Source organism: Triturus cristatus, chromosome 7 (assembly GCF_964204655.1).
Source record: "Triturus cristatus chromosome 7, aTriCri1.1, whole genome shotgun sequence".
In the NCBI taxonomy this organism is placed as follows: Eukaryota; Metazoa; Chordata; class Amphibia; order Caudata; family Salamandridae; genus Triturus; species Triturus cristatus.
This window is the reverse complement of record NC_140590.1, coordinates 1,806,746,921-1,806,768,225: the sequence shown is the minus strand read 5'-3', so window position 1 is coordinate 1,806,768,225 and position 21,305 is coordinate 1,806,746,921. Positions and strand designations below refer to the sequence as shown.

At 40.9% G+C, this 21,305-nt stretch overlaps 1 protein-coding gene across 1 annotated transcript; it reads right to left on the bottom strand.

Annotated features, from left to right (window-relative positions):
* Window positions 1-9,077: 9,077 nt before the first annotated feature.
* LOC146813226 (olfactory receptor 5J3-like) lies at window positions 9,078-20,687 on the bottom strand. Its single transcript, XM_085615318.1, has 4 exons — window positions 20,469-20,687; window positions 12,547-12,675; window positions 11,256-11,318; window positions 9,078-10,025 (listed from the first exon to the last, which is right to left on the bottom strand). The coding sequence occupies exons 1-4, from the start codon at window positions 20,685-20,687 to the stop codon at window positions 9,078-9,080; spliced, it is 1,359 nt and encodes a 452-aa protein (XP_085471444.1).
* Window positions 20,688-21,305: the final 618 nt, after the last annotated feature.

Here is a 21,305-nt window from a genome sequence, read left to right as displayed (position 1 = left end):
CTTTAGACACCAGGCAGTTTGGATTTCTTGCTTAACATAGCATGAAATTGGCACGAATAAAATCTATGGACGAGATCAGGGAGGCCTTAGATCAGGGTGCCGCTGCCATACTTGTCAAGTTGGATCTCTCGGCCGCATTTGATACGGTCCATCACGAAAGTTCTGATGGACCGTTTATCAGCCGTTGGGGTTAAAGGCAGGGCCTGGGACTTCCTGAAATCGTTCCTAGCCAAAGAATACAAACGGTGGACCTCGGTAGAGACAGTTCCTAGCCCTTCTTTCTCCCATGTGGAGTCCCACAGGGGTCGTCGCTCAGCCCGGCATTATTTAATATATATGTCACTCCGCTGGTAACCCTAATTAAATCTTTCGGATTCCAGTTGTCCTCCTACGTCGATGACACGCAAATTGTGTTGTCAATCAAAAAGGGGTCAGAGGTTGAGACTGCCTTAAAGTTTCACAACTGCATGCAGGCAATTGCTGCCTGGATGGCATCAAACTACCTCAAACTTAATGCAGAAAAACCGAGGTCATACTCTTTGGGAACACGGCCAACCTTTGGACACTAGACTGGTGGCCGACTATAATGGGAGGGCCTCCTGTTCCGGTGGTAAAGGCAAAAAATCTTGGAGTGCTCATAGATTCAAAACTGTCTTTTGATGACCAGGTTAGCAAAGTTGTCTCATCCTGCTTTTTTATGCTCAAAATCTTACGTAAAGTTAAATTCCTCCTTCCAGAAGACTGCCTGAAAACTGCCGTTACTGCACTCATTCTGTCATGGCTGGACTATTGTAACAGTCTCTATATTAACATCCAGAAAAAAACACATGTCGAGACTCCAGACAGCGGAATGCGGCAGCTAGAATGCTCACTGGCACACCCAGGTTTACCTCAGTAAGGGCGGGACTCATATCTCTCCATTGGCTACCTGTGGAATCATGGATTTAGTTTAAGGCCATGTGTATAGTCTTCAAAGCTCTTAATGGTATGAGCCCTGACTTCTTGAGACATTCAATTCAGTGGTATGTGCCGGGGAGAGCCTTGCTCTCCCTGCAATCCAGACTCGCTATCCTCCCCCGCTACAATAAAACCAGCTGGGGTGGCAGGAGTTTTCACCATTGTGCTATTAAGGCATGGAACAGCCTTCCTTTTCATCTTAGGAACTCTACATATCTTCTTCCCTTTAGGAAGGGATTAAAAACTTGGTTATTCGCCTAGATGATTTATCCAGCCCACTGTTTCAGTGTCTCCTTTAGCAGGTAGTGCATAGCGCCAGGACACCTCAGGGTAGCAGGGCGCTTTAAAAATCTCAGCAACATAACATAGCAAAACATAACAAATAGTACAATCCATCAGAACCAAGAGGGACTTAGAGATAAGTTTATTAGTCTAGAAAAACCTAAGAAAAATGAGACCTCTAAATGGAGGGATGACACTACCCTCAAACAATATATCAAACTGCACAAAGCTTCTAGGGGATTTATATCCCAGATAATCCCCACCTACAATGACCTTAATGATTACCTACTCTGTAGCTTGGCACGGGAACTTACCTCAGGCTCTAAGAAGCTTATGGGGATACTAATAGAAAATGCAGCCCGGAAAGTGTCCAAACTACAGTGTATAATCCAACTATTGGAAGAAGAATTATGATAGAATGAATAATATAATTAACAGATACCAAAAGAATGTGAAACAGAGAAAGGCGAGAAAACTAAAAAGGGATGACGTGGATTATTGGAGTGGTTTTCACCTTCTCCAAAAATATGATAATCTTGTTAGAAGAGATGCTGATAACAAACAGCAGGATGGCTCCTACCTCAGTTAGCATTCCCTCCAGAAGTGATGGTGAACAAGCGGTGAGGGCACTTCACTTCAGAATATGGAGAAGAATCCGTTATGAAGGGAATTTTTGAGACTACAAATGGAAAACCGAGAGCAAACAAAAATAATGGAAAATACAAGAGAAGTAGAAGGAGTAAGAGAAGGGTTGGAGCAGACAGGACAATGAAGATGGATGCTCACAAGATCACCGGACAAAAAGAAATCAATGAGAGCCCAATCCGGAATGTATCAATAACAAATCTCTCTGATACTCCCCTTACCCCTGACATGGAATCCTTGCTCAGGAAAGTTATGGGATTTTACCATGAGATAAGCAGAGGTATTTGCAAAATTAAAATTAATTTGTATAAATTCACTAGATGCTCAAAGTTGAGGAAATATTTTGAACTGAATCCTACTGCTAATAAAGGCATCTAAATGGATACATCAAGGTATGATTGTAGTGGACTATCTATTCAGGATGCATACGATACTGTGATGCTGAAGATCCTATAACTGTATTGAAGGTTCTGGATGATCTGAATCTACAGACTGATTCAATTATGGATAGTGGCTGAAAGAATATATCAAAATGGATACCTCAAGCGATGGGTGAAAATAATATTGACACACTTTTTGGTCAAGTCTATGAGGATTTGGATATACTAAATAACACACAAGGCAGGGTAGGGTAAATGACAACCTTAGCCCTGGTGAGAAAATAGCCCTTAGAACCTTAGAACCATCCAGGATAATGAAGAGGTAATTCTCAAAGAGGCTGACAAAGGGGGGAATATTGTAGCAATGAATAGGTGTGACTATGAGTCTGAAATACTATTACAGCTTAATTACAGAACTTGCTATGAGAAGGTATTGGGCAACCCTACATTTGCATAAATGACGAAGATTTTCCAAAATTGAAACAAATGGCATGGCAGCTGCTTATTCAATTGGAATTAATATATGTTCCTACAAATTGGTTGACCTAGGTGCCCCTCCTTTTATACTCTCCATAAGGTACATGAGAAACTATTCATCCCTCCTGAGAGACCAACAATTTCTGGAATTGGTTTACCTATAGCATGGCTATCCGAATATGTAGATGTGTTCTTATAGCCCCTTGTAAAGAAGCTGCCTTCTTACACGCGGGACACAAAACATATACTTCACCTCTTAGGAGATATACATTGGGAATCAGTTATGATGTTGCTTACTTTATATGTTATATCTCTATACACTTGCATTCTTGCAACAAATATTGAATACAAGCTCATCAAGCCTTTGGGAATGCACAGAGATGTTATTGGTGGGACTGAGCTAATCTTGAATATCAATTTGTTTTATTAAAGGACAAGTGGTATCGACAACTGGGAGAGACTGTGATGGGTTCCAAATTCGCACCCTTGAACACCTGCTTAATTTTGGGGGGGCTGGAGGGGGAACTGACCTGGGGCCCTCAGGCAACACCTTGGAATGGCTTTGTATATTTTTGGAGTCGCTACATAGACGACTGTCTCATGGTCTGGATAGGCAACATAGAATGACTCAATGACTTCTGTTCCTATCTTAACAATAATAAGTACAACATTAGGTTTACATATCAATACAGTACGGTAAGATCCAAATTTATTGACCTTGAACTGTACATTTAAAATGACGAAATCAAGAGCAGACTCTTCAGAAAACCAACTTCATGTAACTCAGTGTTATACGCATCAAGTGCTCATCCAAAATGTCAAGTTATCATTATCCCATTTGGAAAGATGACGAGGGGTAAGGGCAACTGTAGTGATGACAAGGAGTGTGAAGGGGTACTCAGTGACATCGAATTGAGGTTCCTATAAAGGGGTTACAGCAGCCAGGTAGTTGGTGCTGCCAGGAAGTGGATTGCTCGAACCAGCAAAGCACATACACTAACTGAGAGACAACAGGGATAGGATGGATCTAAAAAGGTACAATTAGTGACAGACTTCAGCAGACTCTTGTGTAAGTTTAAAAAGTACCTGCAAAAACAACTGATAGGGTCCTCAATGGTTATATCTTTGATAGACCGGACACAACTTTTTGTAGGGGACTGACACTTAAGAACATTTTCAGTCCCAGTTACCCTGAGTGCAAGCAGAAGGAGAATTGGCTGTTGATACACACTCTTGGTTTTTACAAACGTGGGCACTTCGGAATGTGCAGATGAGCAATGGATAAAAGAAAGACACTTAACATTGGAGAAGTTGGGACATTTGATATTTTCCATAATACCTGTACACCAAATTTGTGTTGTATATCATTGGCCACAAAAGTGAACGGATTTATGTCGGGAAAACTATCAGGTGCCTTAAAGACAGAGTTGGTGAACAGATGAGGGCTGACAAATATAATGATGCACTATACCGTAGCGCAACCCATGCCTTGGATTGAAAAGCACAGACAGAACACAAAAGCTTTAGATTCTGCGGGATTGATCATGTAATTTGAGACCCTTTTGGGGGGCAGAGAACTAAGCCTCATACGGATAGAGGCAATGTGGAAACTGCATTTACAGTCCGTAGAAAAAGGATTAAACACTGACCATGAGTTGCAGTATTTTTGGGCAGAGTGATGCAATATGTACTAACCGATTAAAATTGTAAATGTGTGAAGTTATGTTTTTTATACTTTCGATTTGATTTCTTACCTACCACCTGTACTATCTGTCATATCGGATTTAAAAAAACGCAATAGAAAATTAACAACAAGATGGTGGGTATTTGCACTATATATAAAGCAATACGTTATAATTATTATCAACTATCACAGAGCTCAATATTGCAAATATATTTCCAATGCATGGTGAGGTAGCACATTTGCAGATAGCACATGATCCAATGAAATGGCGACCACGTTGCACTGGTAGACTAGTAAAACTATATACCTTGCAAAGATAACATGTGGAATCAGGTTGAAGTGAATATTCCATTTATTTTCATCCTATTAAACATATTTGTTTCCATCACACTTAAGAATTACAAATAAATGTGGTTAATTTGTGCTTTCCTAAGTGCTGATATAGTCTCACACATCCTAAAGCCTTTCCTTTCACATTCCCTGCACCCGAATCTCAATGTTAAAATAATAGACTGCAATATGGCATTTTTCTCATATTTGAAGAATAGCAGATAAGATGAAAACAAATTAAAGGCATGTTTATTGTTCATTTACCTTCTGATATTCAGTGTGGTTAATCTGGGGGTGTTTCAGCACCAGCATCACCTTCTTACAGTGCCTATGACTCTAAGGGGCATATTATGAAGATCCGGCGTTAAAATTATTGCTGCTTTAGCGGCAGAAAACTGCCGCTAAAGCGGCGAAAATGGGCTTGGTAATATGCCGCAGAGAATTCCAATAGAAGTCCATGTTCTGGTGTCAATATGGGCTTCTATTGGAATTCTCACCGACATATTATCAAGCCCATTAGCGCCGCTTTCGCAGCCGTTTTCTGCCGCTAAAGCAGCGATAATTTTAATGCTGGATCTTGATAATATACCCCCAACTCCTTTAAATACCATTGTGGTCTGTAACAGTCTCACTGTATTGTATGTACACAGCTTACATTCACTAGGCACTCCACCTAATTTTGGGGTGAAAAATCTACAGTTTTTAAGTCTAACCCCTGAAAACAGAGACTTGCTTTAAGAATCAATTACCTTACAATGTTGCTGATAAATGACTGTAAATCCCTGTGTTTTTGCATTTTAGTTCAACAACATGTAAAAGTCAGTGGTAATCCCGTTTTTCAGTTTTTTACTGCAAGATCTTCCAGTTGATGCCAATGACAGCCAACAGAGTTGCTTATTACATAAAGATATATACCCCCACATGCCTAATGAAATAAAATTCTAAACAGTCAAGAACTGCATAGACTGATTTAACTTTACTTTTCTATTAGTAGAGAATATATCTGCATTTTCCAGAGTCCTCTATTTCACTCAATAGAATCACTCGCACCATGACTGCGCTAGGGGTAATAAGTAAAAATCATACTAGTTTGTTCAGCAATTTCTTGGTGGGCCATTTTTATTCTATCAAGGACTTATTTTGCCCCTGTGGTAAGCCCTAGCTACCTGGAGCCTATCCCTTAGGCCTTCTGGCCTCCAAGGTAAGAATCTTTGCAGTGAACTAGTTTCACTGGCTCCCTGACATAGCCTTTTACCTCTTTCTCCTCTGGGCCTTCTCTCATCTTAGGTGCAGAAGCCCAGTCTCAGCTCAGCTCCTCACTGACATCACTGTCCGGACCTTTCCCATCAAAAGTTCTAAGAGGAGTCCTGTCCTGTGTTGGCTCCAGTTGTCTGGGCTCCCTCTTTTTTCAGTGGTCCCGGGCTACCCCTAACCCTGTTGCAATGTGACAAGTAATTACCAAATGAACCTTTTTATCCCCACCTTTTCCTCCTTCCCAGGAGCTGATTGAACCATTATTATTTTCTCCATTTGTGTGGGGATATATTCCTGCTGCTGCAGAGAAATTTAATTATCTTGGCACAGCAGGAGGATAAAAGGCCTGGGCTCTGATTTTGAGCTGAGCAAGAGAAATATGACAATCCTGAATGCCCCATAATTTGTACAGATAGTCTATTGGAACACTAATATTTAGTTTTCTTGCCCATGTTCTACCCCATTTCGATATGTCACTGTACTGTGTAGGCCAAAGGAAAGTGAAACTGCATTATTGAGCAGTTTCCTGGCTACGTGTGTAATAAAATGTCAGTGGAGATAAGACAGTATACCACACTGACTTTCCCTATGAGTGTACCCTAATAGTATCAGGCCTACCTCAGGTAATAACTTATCCTGGCGAGTCCCCCCTGCACCAGACTACCTGTGCACAGTTAATGGGCTGCGCACAGCAGAAGTCTGCCTCAGGCAGTCCTCACATGTGTGCACACGTGTGTACATATATCTTCACATGTAACAACCAAGTGTTCCTTACACTAGCTGGGTCACAGAGTCTTTATCTTAAAAGGCGGAAACTGGCTTAAAACACACATAGCCCATTTGCCATGTGCTTACTGTGGGTGAGACACATGTAGTGAGACTCACTCACAGTAAAAAGGCTAAAACCAGGTGATCCAAAAAAAACAGGCATATTGAAAAGTCATAACCCAATTGCAACAGCCTGTATTCAATACAAAATGTTGACTCCACCTTCATCGAGCTAAGGGGTAGACCATTCGGGCCCTCAGTCATTAGGGCAGGAGGACCTTAGCACACATCTCAATCCTAGTTTCATTAATTATTGTTTGAGAACAGAACGTTTACTTTACATAACATTGTCTCATACTTTTTTATTTAAAATTATATATTTGATGCTTCTGGTCTGTAGCCAGACTAGTCACACAAACAAGAGCCCGACTCATTCTGGGTCATTCCTTTTGGTAGTTTCAAAAACGTAAACCACTAAGCATCTATTGTTATATTTTTGATACTCAAATTGCTTTCATAACCTCTGTTTATCAAATTGGTATTTTTGGGTCATACAGTCTCAGAATGTGATGATTATTTAACTGTATGACCTTATCAGTGGCTTTTATCACCTCTTCTTTTCCCTGAGATAGGAACAACAACAGATTGCCCAACTTAATCTGTCAACTTTTTTTATAGATCTTGAATACATACAGCTTTAGTTGTATACTGGACAGTACTAATGCTTCAAATACATCAAATATACATAGAGTGTGCTTTGTGTCATCCCCTTGTGCATGACTGGAAGGCTTTGCTATGTATCTCAGTTGTCTAATATTGATGGCTTTCATCTTCCGAGGAAAGTTTTGATCTCAGAGTCTGCTCACTGGATGAGTTATATCCTTCAACTGCATACTTCAAGGGACTGTTCTACTTTAAAATCAGTACACTTCTTGAAAGTAAAAATTTCCATGTTTGATGCCCAGAGCGCCCTTTTATATATCCTTCTGCACCCCTGCTCCCTGATGTTTCTCATCATATCCCATAGTATCATTTCTGAAGTGTTGGTCACCTCACTCAGCAATTTCCTATCTTACTCTACTCCCAGTTCTGCTTCTCTTCTGAGGCAGACTGTAATAGCACCCTCAGATCCAACCCACAACTGCTCCTAATTAAAGAAATGTACATTCCCTGCTTTCAGCAAACATTTTCAATTTTGCATGAGCCTGATTCTCCTTTTTAAAACTCTATTTTTATTAATAACTGTTGCAGCTACTTTCGTGACTAGTTTCCAGAAGGCGACTACTCCTTGTCCTACTAAACTTATTTGCAGATTTAAGTAAAAAATGTTCATCTCTCTACAGGGCCTGATTCACTTTTGAATACGTTTAAATTTTGAAGTTTACTACTTTCAGTATTCACTCACAAATTGTGATGAAATGAATATGACTGTTGAGTTACTTGTCTCTACCCCAGAGTAATTTAAGAGAATTACTCCTGTTTAGGTAGGTGACTTCTCTCCGTAAACTCCATCCTGGCCCCCCTTAACTCCTCCTACTTCTCCCTTATCCCATCCATATAGTAATAAGTCTTACCCTGTTCTGACCCACTCCCCTGTGTCCCTCCCACATTTGTGATTAAAATCTATACTTACATATGTGGAGACTCCGCAAATGGGGCAGAGAACTACATACATAGAAGTATAGGCAAAAGTTGCACTTTGTACTATGTTTTGTAGTACATATCGTAGTATTAAAGAACATACTATAACGTACAGTTTGTAAACAGGTCTATTATGTTCAGGATGGGAACATTTGAACTTGCACACACACACAGTACTATGTGTAGTGATTTTTGGAACAGAAAAAATGCCCTTGTATGCATATTTTATATATTTAATTACTGTCCTCATAATACACTATAAACTATTCAGGCCCTGGCCATGGCACCATCCACTCAGATATTCACGACTAATTCATAAAGTTATGTTATGTTACGTTTATTGGATTTATATAGTGCATGGCTATCCAGAAAGGGTTTAAAGTGCTTAGCTATCCAAACAGATCAGGATATACTCTAGAAAGATAGGGAGATATTTACAACAGAAGAGGCGGAGCATGTCGTTAGACTCCTTGACTAACAGATTGCCTCATATTATACAATGCCTTACAAAGTGTCTGTGTGCATGCCTGCATTGGCTTGTTAGGCTAGGAAATACCTTTATGACCCATAAAACCTAGTATTGATCACATTGCTTTGAGTATAAAACTAAATTCATTATAAATATAACTATAATAAATATATTACATTTTAATTGATCATCAGGGGTATTCCTTATTCTGTAATCTTCTACCTGTTCTTCTTTTCAAGGCATCTTTGAACTCTTTGTTTTTTAAAGTATATATTATGGGGTTACACAAAGGGACCACTCCAGTGTAAACCAAGAAGAACATTTTGCTCTCACTCACTGAATACATAGAGACTGGCCTTACATAGACAAACATGATGGCTCCATAAAATAAAATAACCACTGTGAGGTGAGAGGCACAGGTAGAGAAGGCCTTTTGTCTCTGTGTAGTGGTCTGGATTTTCAGAATGGCTGAGAGGATTTTGATGTAAGAAGTGATGATTAAAATCCATGAGAATATTATCAAAACCACAGAGAAGATGAAATTCATTCTTTCAATGGTACGAATACTGGTGCAAGAGAGTTTCAGCAGGGCGATGAAGTCACAGAAGAAGTGATTAATTTCATGAGTCTTACAGAAGGAGAATGTGGATATAAGAACAGTGTGAAATATTGGCTCCAGGAAGCCTAAAATCCATGCTCCGGTGGCCATTTGCAGACACACAGACTTATTCATGATCAGTGTGTACTGCAATGGATTACAGATGGCTACATAACGATCAAAAGACATTATGGTCAGCAGAAGGAATTCCGTTGAAGTCATGGCCGCAAAAAAATACACCTGCAGCAGGCATTCCTTAAGAGTAATGTATGTTTTTGAAAGAAAGACACTGGCCAGCATTTTTGGAAACATGACAGAAGTGTAGGAGATGTCTACAAAAGACAGGTTTGTAAGGAAGAAATACATGGGAGTGTGGAGATTTGAGTCTGAGTAAATGACAGATATGACAGTAAGGTTACCTGAAACTGTTATTAGATACAAAAGCAGGAATCCAACAAAGATGGGAACTCGCAAGTTGGGAAGATCAGAGAACCCCACAAGAACAAATTCTGGCCCATAAGTATTATTGATATCTCGCATCTGAAAAGAAATATAACATTATTATGACATTATAGTTTACAAAGTCTAAAATATGAAAGCTGAATCAACTATCAAAGGAGATTGACTTTGGGCACTTGCATGAGAGTATATTCTGAGCAAACCAATGCTAAAGTGTTATAAATGTAAAGTCACAGATCATTTCTTCATTGAATAGTAATTTGTTAATTATTTTAAGAGTAGCCAAAGAAATGAAGTTGAGACAATTCTTCTATCTATTCAGCATCCTACCAACCTCAAATATGGAGGAGTTTTAGTTGCATCAAACTCTAAGTCAGGACTCATGACAAAAACAAAATTGATCAGATTAGACAGGCTGAAAGAGTTACTTACAAGGCTTATTTATGAGTCGCGTTGCATCAATCTTGTACCACCCAACGTGGTGCAGGAGTGACTTAACTCAGAAATTAGATTTATAAATAAAAGCAAGACCATCTTATGAAGCACTGGGTGGCACTGGGTGGCATCATACATCTTTAGTAACGCAACACAGCCCAAATCCCTGCATTGCCTTACTCTTCACTAGAGAAGTGTTCCCACACAACTCCCATGGGTTTTTGATGCATTCATATATTTACCAGAACAGGTAAATCTTGAAATGTGCCAAACTGATATGTCTTAGCAGGAGAGGTGTAATGAGGAGAAACAGCTTTATTTCTACTTGTTACATTCTGCAGCACACATAGATAGAGGAAGATTCCTCTCAGGATTGTCTTTGTGCAGGAAGGTATGCATTTGCTTTCTAAAGTAATCCTGCATGCAACTTGGGCACCCTTAGTTGGTGGTAGGCACTTGCTGTGCTGCACTGTGTCACAATGTCGTAAATGTGCCTCCTGGTGTAAAAGCCACAATGCCTTTTTCTTTGAAGGCACAGAGGGTTTTGTCATATAAAGTCATAAATGGACATAAGGGTTCCGTGATTAATGTTTTGTTAACATGCCAATACCCACACAAGAAGACAATTTCACCAATTAACAAAATGGACAGTTACCTCCATAAGAATATTCAGTCTGCCACAGTCTAATTTTCTAGCCTCACAGTCGTAGCATTGTTGTGTTCACCTACACTCATACAGGAGAAGTGCTGCAGTCATTGTTGCTCCCTCCATTGAAGTTCACATATACTCATCTTCCTAAAAGGAGGGATAACATGCAGTCTTTCCAGGGTCTCTCCAGCCCTGTCCACCATGGTTTTCAGAGCACAGGCTTGTACCTTCCACATCTCATCCATATGTCTGTGCTGCAATGGAAAGGATGGCACCATCATGTAGTGTACCTATAAAAAGAAACAGATGATCATCAATTTGGATCTTATGTATTGGACCTACCAGGTGCTTAACTGAATGTGTTGCATCTCTTCTATATTTCATAGATGGGAAGTGAAACATAGGATATAGCTGTGTGTCCTTAATGCTTCTGGTAGGGTCTATGCTGGGTACTTTTGGGTGTTATCCTGATATGTTCTTGTTCCCTGTATATGTCTTGTCTGCTGTGAAATCTTCACCCCTCTCTCACTATTTTTGATTGCTATCTTCACAACATATGTCGCTCTGTGGATCCAATGTAACTGATTTACATTTGAAGTATAGATTCAGCACACAGTCCACCAGAGAGAAATATCTGTGAGAAATACAATGCAATAAAGTACAATCTCTGTTGTTTAGATGAAGGTACGCCTTTAATCAGATGAGAACACTATGCCTGTAATTTATGCTGTTTAGTCTGTTTTCTACTCATTCACATATTTCAAGGGTTGTACTTGTTTGTGCAATAAATTGAACATCAGCCCCTGGGGTGTATGTAAATTGGAGGATTAAGTCCCTTTCAATCCTAAGGGTCACTGGAGGCCAACTAGCCCACCAGGTACTTCCAGTAAGAGCCACAGAGCTGTGTTGCAGAGAGGTGGTCTGAGGCCACACCCCTTTTCACACCACTCTGCAAACACACCGCTTGGCGCAATGGTGGTGGGGCAAAGAGGTTCTTTTGTGTCCTAAGGACCTCAGGACATAAGTGAAATTCATCCCCCGAGCAGCAGGGCGCCAAGAGGTGCGTTTGCAGAGTGGTGTAAAAAGGGGGCATGGCCTCGGACCACCTCTCTGCAATCCAGCTCTGTGGCGCAGATTGGAGGTTCCTGGTGGGCTATTTAGCCCCCAGGGACCCTCAGTATTCATGGGTAATAAATTCCCCAAATAACAACGCACCAGGGGGCACGTTTGCAGAGTGGTGGAGAAAGGGGGCTTGGCCTTTGTCTACCTCTCAGCAATCCCACAGTTTGGAGCTTTCTGGAGGTAAGAGGTAGGCTGGTTGGCCACTAAAGGACCCCCAACAGTGAAGGAGACTTCAGTCCCCATCCAAGAGCGCGCCAGGGAGCGCGTTTGTCGAGTGGGAGGCAAAGGGGGCATGGCCTGCTCTTCGAACTTAGCAATGCTGCTATTACTGGAGGTAATAGGAGGGGTAGTTGGCCAACAAGGATGTCCTTGGGGGCCAACTACCCCTCTTATTACCTTCAGTAAGTCCCGCACAGTGGGATAAAAAAGCAGGAATCCAACAAAGATGGGAACTCGCATATTGGGAAGATCAGAGAACCCCACAAGAACAAATTCTGCCCCATAAGTATTATTGATATCTCCCATCTGAAAAGAAATATAACATTATTATGACCTTATTGTTTACAAAGTCTAAAATATGAAAGCTGAATCAACTATCAAAGGAGATTGACTTTGGGCACTTGCATGAGAGTATATTCGGAGCAAACCAATGCTAAAGTGTTATAAATGTTTTTACTAAAGTTTTTTGGAGTGGAGTGGATGTACGTTTATGTGTAGTGGAATTATGTGGTATGTTGTGCAGTGAAATTATGTGGATAGAACATATGTGGTATTTAGTGTGTAGGAATTATGTAGAGTGGGATTATATGTTATGGAGAGTAAGTATGTGGTATGGTAGTCTGTGTTGTGAAGTGGTAACCTCATGTTTAGTCTTGAACTCAGTGAGACACAAAAAATATGGAATCACTGAGGAGCACTTCTGGACCTAGTCAGAGGTATGAGCAGGGCTACTGGAATTATGTGACTGTTTGGCTGCACCGACTTTCACACAATTATACATTTTTTGCATTAGCCACATAATTCATCATCTCCACCTTAATCTGCAGATTTGAACAAAAAAAGCCTTACTTCTAGCTGAAACAGGTCAAACGTTACCAATAATGCAGCGACAAGTGTTACAGCGAGAAGGCCTCTCTTGCCTCTTTCCGCATTTCTGTTGCTTCTTTCTGCATGTTTCCTTCTAATTCTGCCCTTCTCTTGACCTCATTTTGCAACTCTCATGTACTTTCTGCACCTCTCTTCCTTCTTTCTGTACACCTGTGGCCTATTTCTGCACCTCATTTGCTTCTTTCTGCACCCCTGTTGTCTCTTCCTGCACTAGTCTTCCATCTTCCTGTACCTTTCCTGCCTGTTGTTGCATCTCACTTGCTTCTTTCTGAACTTTTCTTGCTTCTTTCTACACCTCTGTTGCTTCTTTCAGCAATTCTCTTGCCTCTTTGTGCACTTGTCTTACCTGTTTCTTTACTTCTCTTGCCTCTTTCTGCACCCCTGTTGCTTCATTCTGCACTTTCCATGCTTCTTTCTGCACCTGTCTTGCTTCTTTCTGCACCCCTGTTGTTTCTTTGTGTACCTCTTTTGCCTCTTTCTGCAGTTTTCTTGCCTTTTTCTGCACCTCTCCTCCCTCTTTCTACACACCTATTGCTTCATTCTGCACTTTCCATGCTTCTTTCTGCACCTGTCTTGCTTCTTTGTGCACCCCTGTTTTCTCTTTATGTACCTCATTTGCCTCTTTCTGCACTTTTCTTGCATTTTTCGGCAACTCGCTTCCCTCTTTCTGCATGTATCTTGTCTTTTTCTGCACCTCATGTGCTTCTTTCTTCCCCCCGATTGTCTCTTTCTGCGCTCGTCTTCCAGCTTTCTGTACCTTTCCTGCCTGTTTTTGCATCTCAGTTGCCTCTTTCTGTACTTTTCTTGCTTCTTTCTACACCTCTGTTGCTTCTTTCAGCGATTCTCTTGCCTGTTTTTGCACCTCTCTTGCCTCATTTTGCACGTCTGTTGGCTCTTTCTGCACCTCACTTGCTTCTTTCTAAACTTCTCTTGCCGCTTTCTGCACCCCTGTTGCTTCATTCTGCACTTTTCATGCTTCTTTCTGCACCTGTCTTGCTTCTTTCTGCACCCCTGTTGTCTCTTTATGTACCTCTTCTGCCTCCTTCTGTACTTTTCTTGCCTTTTCTTGCACCTCTCTTCCCTCTTTCTGCAGGTCTGTTGCCTATTTCTGCACCTCTTTTGCTTCTTTCTGTATCCCCTGTTGTCTCTTTCTGCACTCATCTTCCCTCTGTACCATTCCTGGATGTTTTTGCTCCTCGCTTGACTCTTTCTGCACTTTTCTTGCTTCTTTCTAGGCCTCTGTTGCTTCTCTTAGCAATTCTCTTGCCTCCTTGTGCACTTCCCTTGCCTGTTTGTGCACTACTCTTGCCTCTTTCTGCACCCCTGTTGCTTAATTCTGCACTTTCCATGCTTCTATCTACAACTGGTTTGCTTCTTTTTGCACCCCTGTTGTCTCTTTATGTACCTCTTTTGCCTCTTTCTGCACTGTGCTTGCCTTTTTCTGCACATCTGTTACATCTTTCTGCACCTCATTTGCTTCTTTATGTGCCCCTGCTGTCTCTTTCTGCCCTTCTCTTGCATCTTTCTGCACCCCTGTTGCTTCATTCTGCACTTTCCATGCTTCTTTCTTCACCCCTGTTGTCTCTTTATGTGCTCTTTTGCCTCTTTCTGCACTTTCTTGGTTTTTTCTGCACCCCTCTTCTCTCTTTCTGCACGTCTATTGCCTCTTTCTGTACCTCATCTGCTTCTTTCTGCACCCCGGTTGTCTCTATCTGTACTCGTCTTCCCTCTTTCTGTACATTTCCTGCCTGTTTTTAAATCTCACATGCCATTTTCTGCACTTTTCTTGCTTCTTTCTACACCTCTGTTGCTTCTTTCAGCAATTCTCTTGCCTCTATGTGCACTTCTATTGCCTGTTTCTGCACTTATCTTGCCTCTTTCTGCACCCCTGTTACTTCATTTTGCACTTTACAAACTTCTTTCTGCACCATTCTTTCTTCTTTCTGCACTCCTGTTGTCTCTTTATGTACCTCCTTTGTATCTTTCTGCACTTTTCTTGCCTTTTACTGCAACTCCCGTACCCCTTTCTGCACGCCTATTGCCTCTTTCTGCACCTCATTTGCTTCTTTGTGCTCCCCTGTTGTCTCTTTTAGCACTCGTCTTCCCTCTTTCTGTACCCTTACTGCCTGTTTTTGCATCTCACTTTCCTCTTTTTGTACATTTCTTGCTGCTTTCTACACCTCTGTTGCTTCTTTCAGCAATTCTTTTGCCAGTTTCTCCATCTCTATTGCCTCTTTTTGCACCTCTGTTGGCTCTTTCTGCCCATCACTTGCTCCTTTCAACACTTCTCTTGCCTGTTTCTGCACTCCATTTGCTTCATTCTGCACTTTTCATGCTTCTTTCTGCATCTGTCTTGCTTCCCTCTGCACCCCTGTTGTTTCTTTATGTACCTCTTCTGACTCTTTCTGCACTTTTCTTGCTTTTTTCTGCACCTCTCTTCCTTCTTCCTGCATGTCTATTGCCTCTTTCTGCACCTCTTTTGCAACTTTCTGTCTCCCTGTAGTCTCTTTCTGCACTCGTTTTCCCTCTTTCTGTACCGTTCCTGCCTATTTTTGCTCCTCATCCGACTCTTTCTGCACTTTTCCTGCTTCTTTCTACACCTCTGTTGCTTCTTTCAACAATACCCTTGCCTCTTTGTGCACTTCATGTGAGAAGTTGGCCTGGGATATGCTGTCCACTAGTTATAGTGTGCACCTTGCGCCAGTCGAAAGAATCCCTTATTGATGATACGTTAAAGACAAACTTTATTGAAAGCTATCCTAGTGGTAGCTATGGAGAGCTGCCTTCAGGCTAAGTCTTCAAGGAATGTAAAGCAGCTTGTTTTACCAGTCCATAATCTCTTGAATGGCTAAATGAAAGACAACCACACCAGGTATGTATATAAAATATATGTATTTATTACTAAACACACCCTGCTAGTCTCTTTATGAGGCTAGAGGTCCAAACACATAAGTTACACTTCAAATATTACAGTAAAATGGCACAAATATACGTTAGGCCCTAGGGGCGAGCCAAACCATATAATACAATAGTGGTATAAGAACCACAACTTAACTAGACACAAGTCCTAGAGCCTGTAGAATTGCTGGGACCCCAAGGAACCACCCAAGGTAGTGACACAGGGGACCCACGGGGGCAGTGTGCAGTGTGAGAACGCAGCCGCAATCTCCCGTTAGCTTCTATGGGGAAAGTCGCGGTTAGATTTTTAAAGATTGGAGACACTTAGAGATGAGCTAGGACCAAAATGCTTTGTTGGGGCCTGCCAAGCAGGGGAGTCACTCCTTGACCCCAAGGGAGATTTCTTCAGTCCTCTAGTCTTGAGTAGAGCGTTGAAGTTCCAAGATTCAGTTGCGGAGTTTTGTCCAGGGATATCTAAAGCCCTGTTGCCAGGGGTTCCTTACTTATACCTAAGAAAGGGGTTAGATTAACTCAGGGGACCCACCTATGGGAGGCTTTGAAAAGAGGGGTGGCTACACCCGTTTCCCTTTTCCAGTTTCGCGCCAGAGCAGGGGCTGGTAGCCCCTGAACCGGTTTGAGCTGGACTATTCACAGGAACACCGAATGTGCCCCCAATGTAGGACTCATTACACATCAGTCTGTCTGGGAGGTGGTTACACCTCCCTGTGACAGGAAACCTATTGTCCAGGCCTCCCCTGCTGGAGATTCGGTCAGCAACAGGAGAACAGACCCGTGTCTGTGGCTGCAGCATCCATTTTGTGATGCCAGGGCTCTTTTAAGTTGGTACCGGGTATACTGTTGCTGTCATGTCTCTCCGCTAGTTACTGCTGTGGGGGTATGATTCCAAGGTGTTTGACACCAAACACAACATGTTTCCGTGCAGCCAGTCCAAAGTTAGCATTTACCGTTTGGTTATAATGCACTTAAGAGTATATAGTCAGGCTGCACAACTGACAACCCCAGAGGATAGATTCCGAAGGCTGCAGAGGGCCTCAGTTCATGCCTGGGCACCCTCTCACATATAATTAAGCACCCTGCCTTCAGGATTGATAAGGCCTGCCATAGGGGTGGCTGATAGGTTTCTATGTGCAGTGATAGGTGAGGTATAGTGAACCTATACCTCAGTAAGGGGTGCATGCACCACCTTACCCAGGCTGCAGTAGCAGACCTGTGGTGTCATTTTGGAGGGCTTCCCAGGGGTGGCATAATACATGCGTCAGCTCCTGGTAGGCCTCTGGTGTACCTATGACCTGGGTACATGGTATACCATATACTAGGGACTCACAAGGGTACCCCAGGATCCAATCTGGAGTGTACCTAAAGTACATGGAATCAATTTAGAGAGGAAGTAGCTAGGCTGGGGCCCTGAATAGCAGCCAGAGTAAAGTCGAAAAACAGTGAAACACCAGCAAAAAGTGTGAAGCATATCCTACTACTCTACAAATACTACACAGAGCAATCCACTTCATCTATGAATATGATACTGCCATCACTACTCTTGCAAATAATTGACTGCATGATTTATAATGAAGAACACCCAGAGCCCACATCAATTAAAATGATGCATTTTCAAGAAACTACTATTTAAAAGAATGACTGTCAACTTTGCACAGAGGAATTTTCATCACTCTCATATAAATTACTTTGCACTTACCATTGGTTTCATGTCACATACTTAATTACACCTTGGCTCTATATCTGGAAAACTCTAGGAGTGTTTTCACTCATGGCTAGCAACAATGATAACTCTGATACTGCTACTTAATGGACATTACATCCTTGAAAAAACAATCACTCAACCTGTGGTTCATGAACTACTGCTGCACCTTCCAAATCACAGAGCTCAAAGAAGTGACTTTGCTGCAAATATCACAGCTTTTCCTGTGCCCAAGGACATAGCTGGGAAAAATGTTCCTTATCCGATAATGAGACCTACAGAGACATTGTAATTGCATTACATTTGAAAAGCTTCAATGAACAATGTTTTTATTCCTGGATATATTTTAGATGACTGGGATACAGACACAGTAAAGTGAATTATGTCTGAATTACAGTCATAAGCCACTTTGTAGTACAATGAAGATCCCTACTTACATTTGATAATTACAAAGAAATCTATTGTTATAATCACTATGCACACTATTAGGTATATAGAAGTCCTAGGGCACTATACAATTACAGACAATGGAAACATTATGAAGCTCCACCTCCTAACGGACACCCACACTTCTTGAAGAGATCTTCTTACTTCCATAGTTCCTGGCAGGTCACATCCCTCACTTTCCTAATTTTCACAAAATCCACAACAAATTCAGAAGAATCTGATCACAACCAACAATCTTATTTACTCAAACTGAATCAGTACCTGGCCAACCACGTCTATAAGTATTGGAAAGAAAAGAGATGTTACATATAATGCCATTTTTAAGAAACTTGGTAAACACATTTGAAGTAAACTTTGTACAGTTGCCGGATACAATGCTCTCTGGAAAATGTTCTTTTTTAAAAATTTGTTGCAAAAATTCAATTATCACACCAGAATCATCTTGAGAGACCCATTTCACCTTCACCTACTTGGAGAAGTATTCTATCATGACTAAAATATACTCCTTCCCAATAGCAATCCCCTCATGTGGATCAAACACATCAATAGCCAGCTTTCCCCATGGCTTCTCAGGTGCCAACGATCTTACTAAATTAGATAATTACATTTCAAGAACTTTGTCTGAATCTTTAAACAACAAACAATGCTTTTCATAGTTAAAAATTGTCATTGTCAATATAAGGCCACAAATATTTGACATTTTACTGGTTCCTGCTTGACCTATGTGTCTCAGGTAAGCAATACAAATCAGTTTAATCTTTATGCCAACTGGTGGAACAACCGACTCACCTTTCATTGTTAAAGAAAAGCTCATCTCTAACCTTCAAATATACACTAAATTCTATAGATAACCATATCTACAATGGACTTCAATTAGCAAGATATTCTCTCAGGATTCTCAATGTTTCATCTTCTGAACTCAATGTTAACCATTCTTCCATAGATACCACTTGTGTCACTGAAAGTATTACATCTTCAATGGTTGATGCAACACATTCTTCTTGAGAAAATACACTCTTAACAAATTGCAGCTCACTTGTTAGCCTTGACAAGCAGTCCGCTCTCACATTCTGCACTCCTGGTATGCTACAATAAAGTAATACTCATATTACTTTGCCAATACCCTCACTAACCTGGACGATGTGTTTCAAACTCCCTTCTTAGACAACAAAGATATCAGGGTTTTATGGCCTGTCTTCGATTTAAAAGGTTTACCCCAAAAATATGTCCCAAAATGTCCCACTGCCCAAGCACATCCTAACGCCTCACGTTCTGTAGTGTGATATCTATATCAGTTAAGGAACGGGCCTGCAAGCAAAAGCAATAGTGTGTTCAACCCTTCCCTTGACTTGGCTCAAAACTGTGCCTAGACCGGTGGTGCTTACATCAACAGTACCTATGTTGTCAGCGGATTGAGAAAATAGTGAAAGAGGTTTGCACTCCACTGTAGCATATTTGATAGATCTGATGTCCTGGGAATGTTCATGAGTCCATTCAAATTAGATCCCTTTCTGTAAAAACAATCTCAAAAGAAACACTATATCTGAAATTTTACACACAAACCTAGCATAATGCTCACAAAGCCCCAAAAATGACTTGATTTGGTACTTGTCTTGTGATTCACTCATATTCAAAGTGAAACCAAGCAGATCTTTCTTGGGCGACATACCGGTCTCTTTAATTTGATGACCCAAATACTTCTGATTAAAAAAACTTACATTTGTCCTATTGAATTGTCATGCCTTTTTCCTCCTGTATCAAAAACACTTTACTAACAGTCTCATGGTTTTTGTGCACTGTATAAGAATATTCAACATAAGGTCCCGGAACTCCACTACCCCATCAGTGTCCCTAAAGAGACTTTTTTTAGCTTCTGAAACACCGATGCGACAGATGACAGTCCAAACGGCATACTAACACATTTGAATGTGCATTCAGCAGTTACAAATGTGGTAATATATCCAGAATCCTCTGTCAGTTCTCAGCTTTGATGGTACCCTACTTTTAAATCTATAGTTCCTGTAAATTAGGTAAGGGATGACAACTAAAAACTTTTTATTAACTGAGCTCATGTCAATGCACATTTTGAGTGCCCCATTACCAAAACAATTGGTTAAACCCATTTTGACGATGCTACAGGTTCAATTACGCCTTCATCACATAACTTCTTGATCATTTCTGACAATTCATGTCTCATTGATAATGGTACATTCCTCAACATATGCTTGGTGGGTGTGCCATTCTTCTTAAACTGGATTTTATGGGGAAAACCTTCTATATTTCCCAATTCTTTCAGAAGCACTTCCTTGTGTTTATTAAGAATACTCTCTACATCTTTACTGTCCACCTCATCAACACTCTGCACCATCAACAACTCTTCTGCCGACCACACTTGTACCTTTCCATTGGGATGTAATGTAATATAACATTTCCCTTGATGTCTTCAACCCAGTACCTGTAGCCCATCCACAGAAACATACACTTTACCAATAATTATTTTGTGTTTAAATTATATCTCAGCTATAAAATGTCCCAAAACCTTTACCTCCCTCCTTCCAAAACCGTACTCCTGTATGTCATTGGGCTCTAACATTTTGTTCTCCCAATTGTTATAGAAGAAAGAATCGGATATAATAGTATATGGGGATCCATAATCTGCTTTACCTCTAAATCTTTCCTATCAATAGTGATTATACCTAACAGGAGCCCATGTGGTTTGTTCTTAACATCATTTGCTTCCTTGGAGGTACACACTACTTGACAATGCACATTTGTACTCATGCCTACCTCCCTCACAAAAAGCATGGTATTCTCCAAAACTACTTCATTTTCCTCAATCTCTTCCATAGTATTTTCTGACATACTAGATATCATTTTGTGAGTACTCTGATGCATAACTTCAAAAATACCCAATTTTCTTATATTTAAAGCACTCTTTATCTTTAGCTGGACAATTCTGAAATTGAAGGGAATGTGACTTTGAACG

Coding starts and splice junctions, on each gene's coding strand:
- LOC146813226 (XM_085615318.1), bottom strand. CDS start 20,687: ATGGTGCAGAGTGTTGATGAGGTGGACAGTAAAGATGTAGAGAGTATT. Junction 12,676..20,468: donor AGAAGTTATGTGATGAAGGC/GTAATTGAACCT, acceptor ATTTCTTTTCAG/ATGGGAGATATCAATAATAC. Junction 11,319..12,546: donor CTGTGCGGGACTTACTGAAG/GTAATAAGAGGG, acceptor TTCTTTTTATAG/GTACACTACATGATGGTGCC.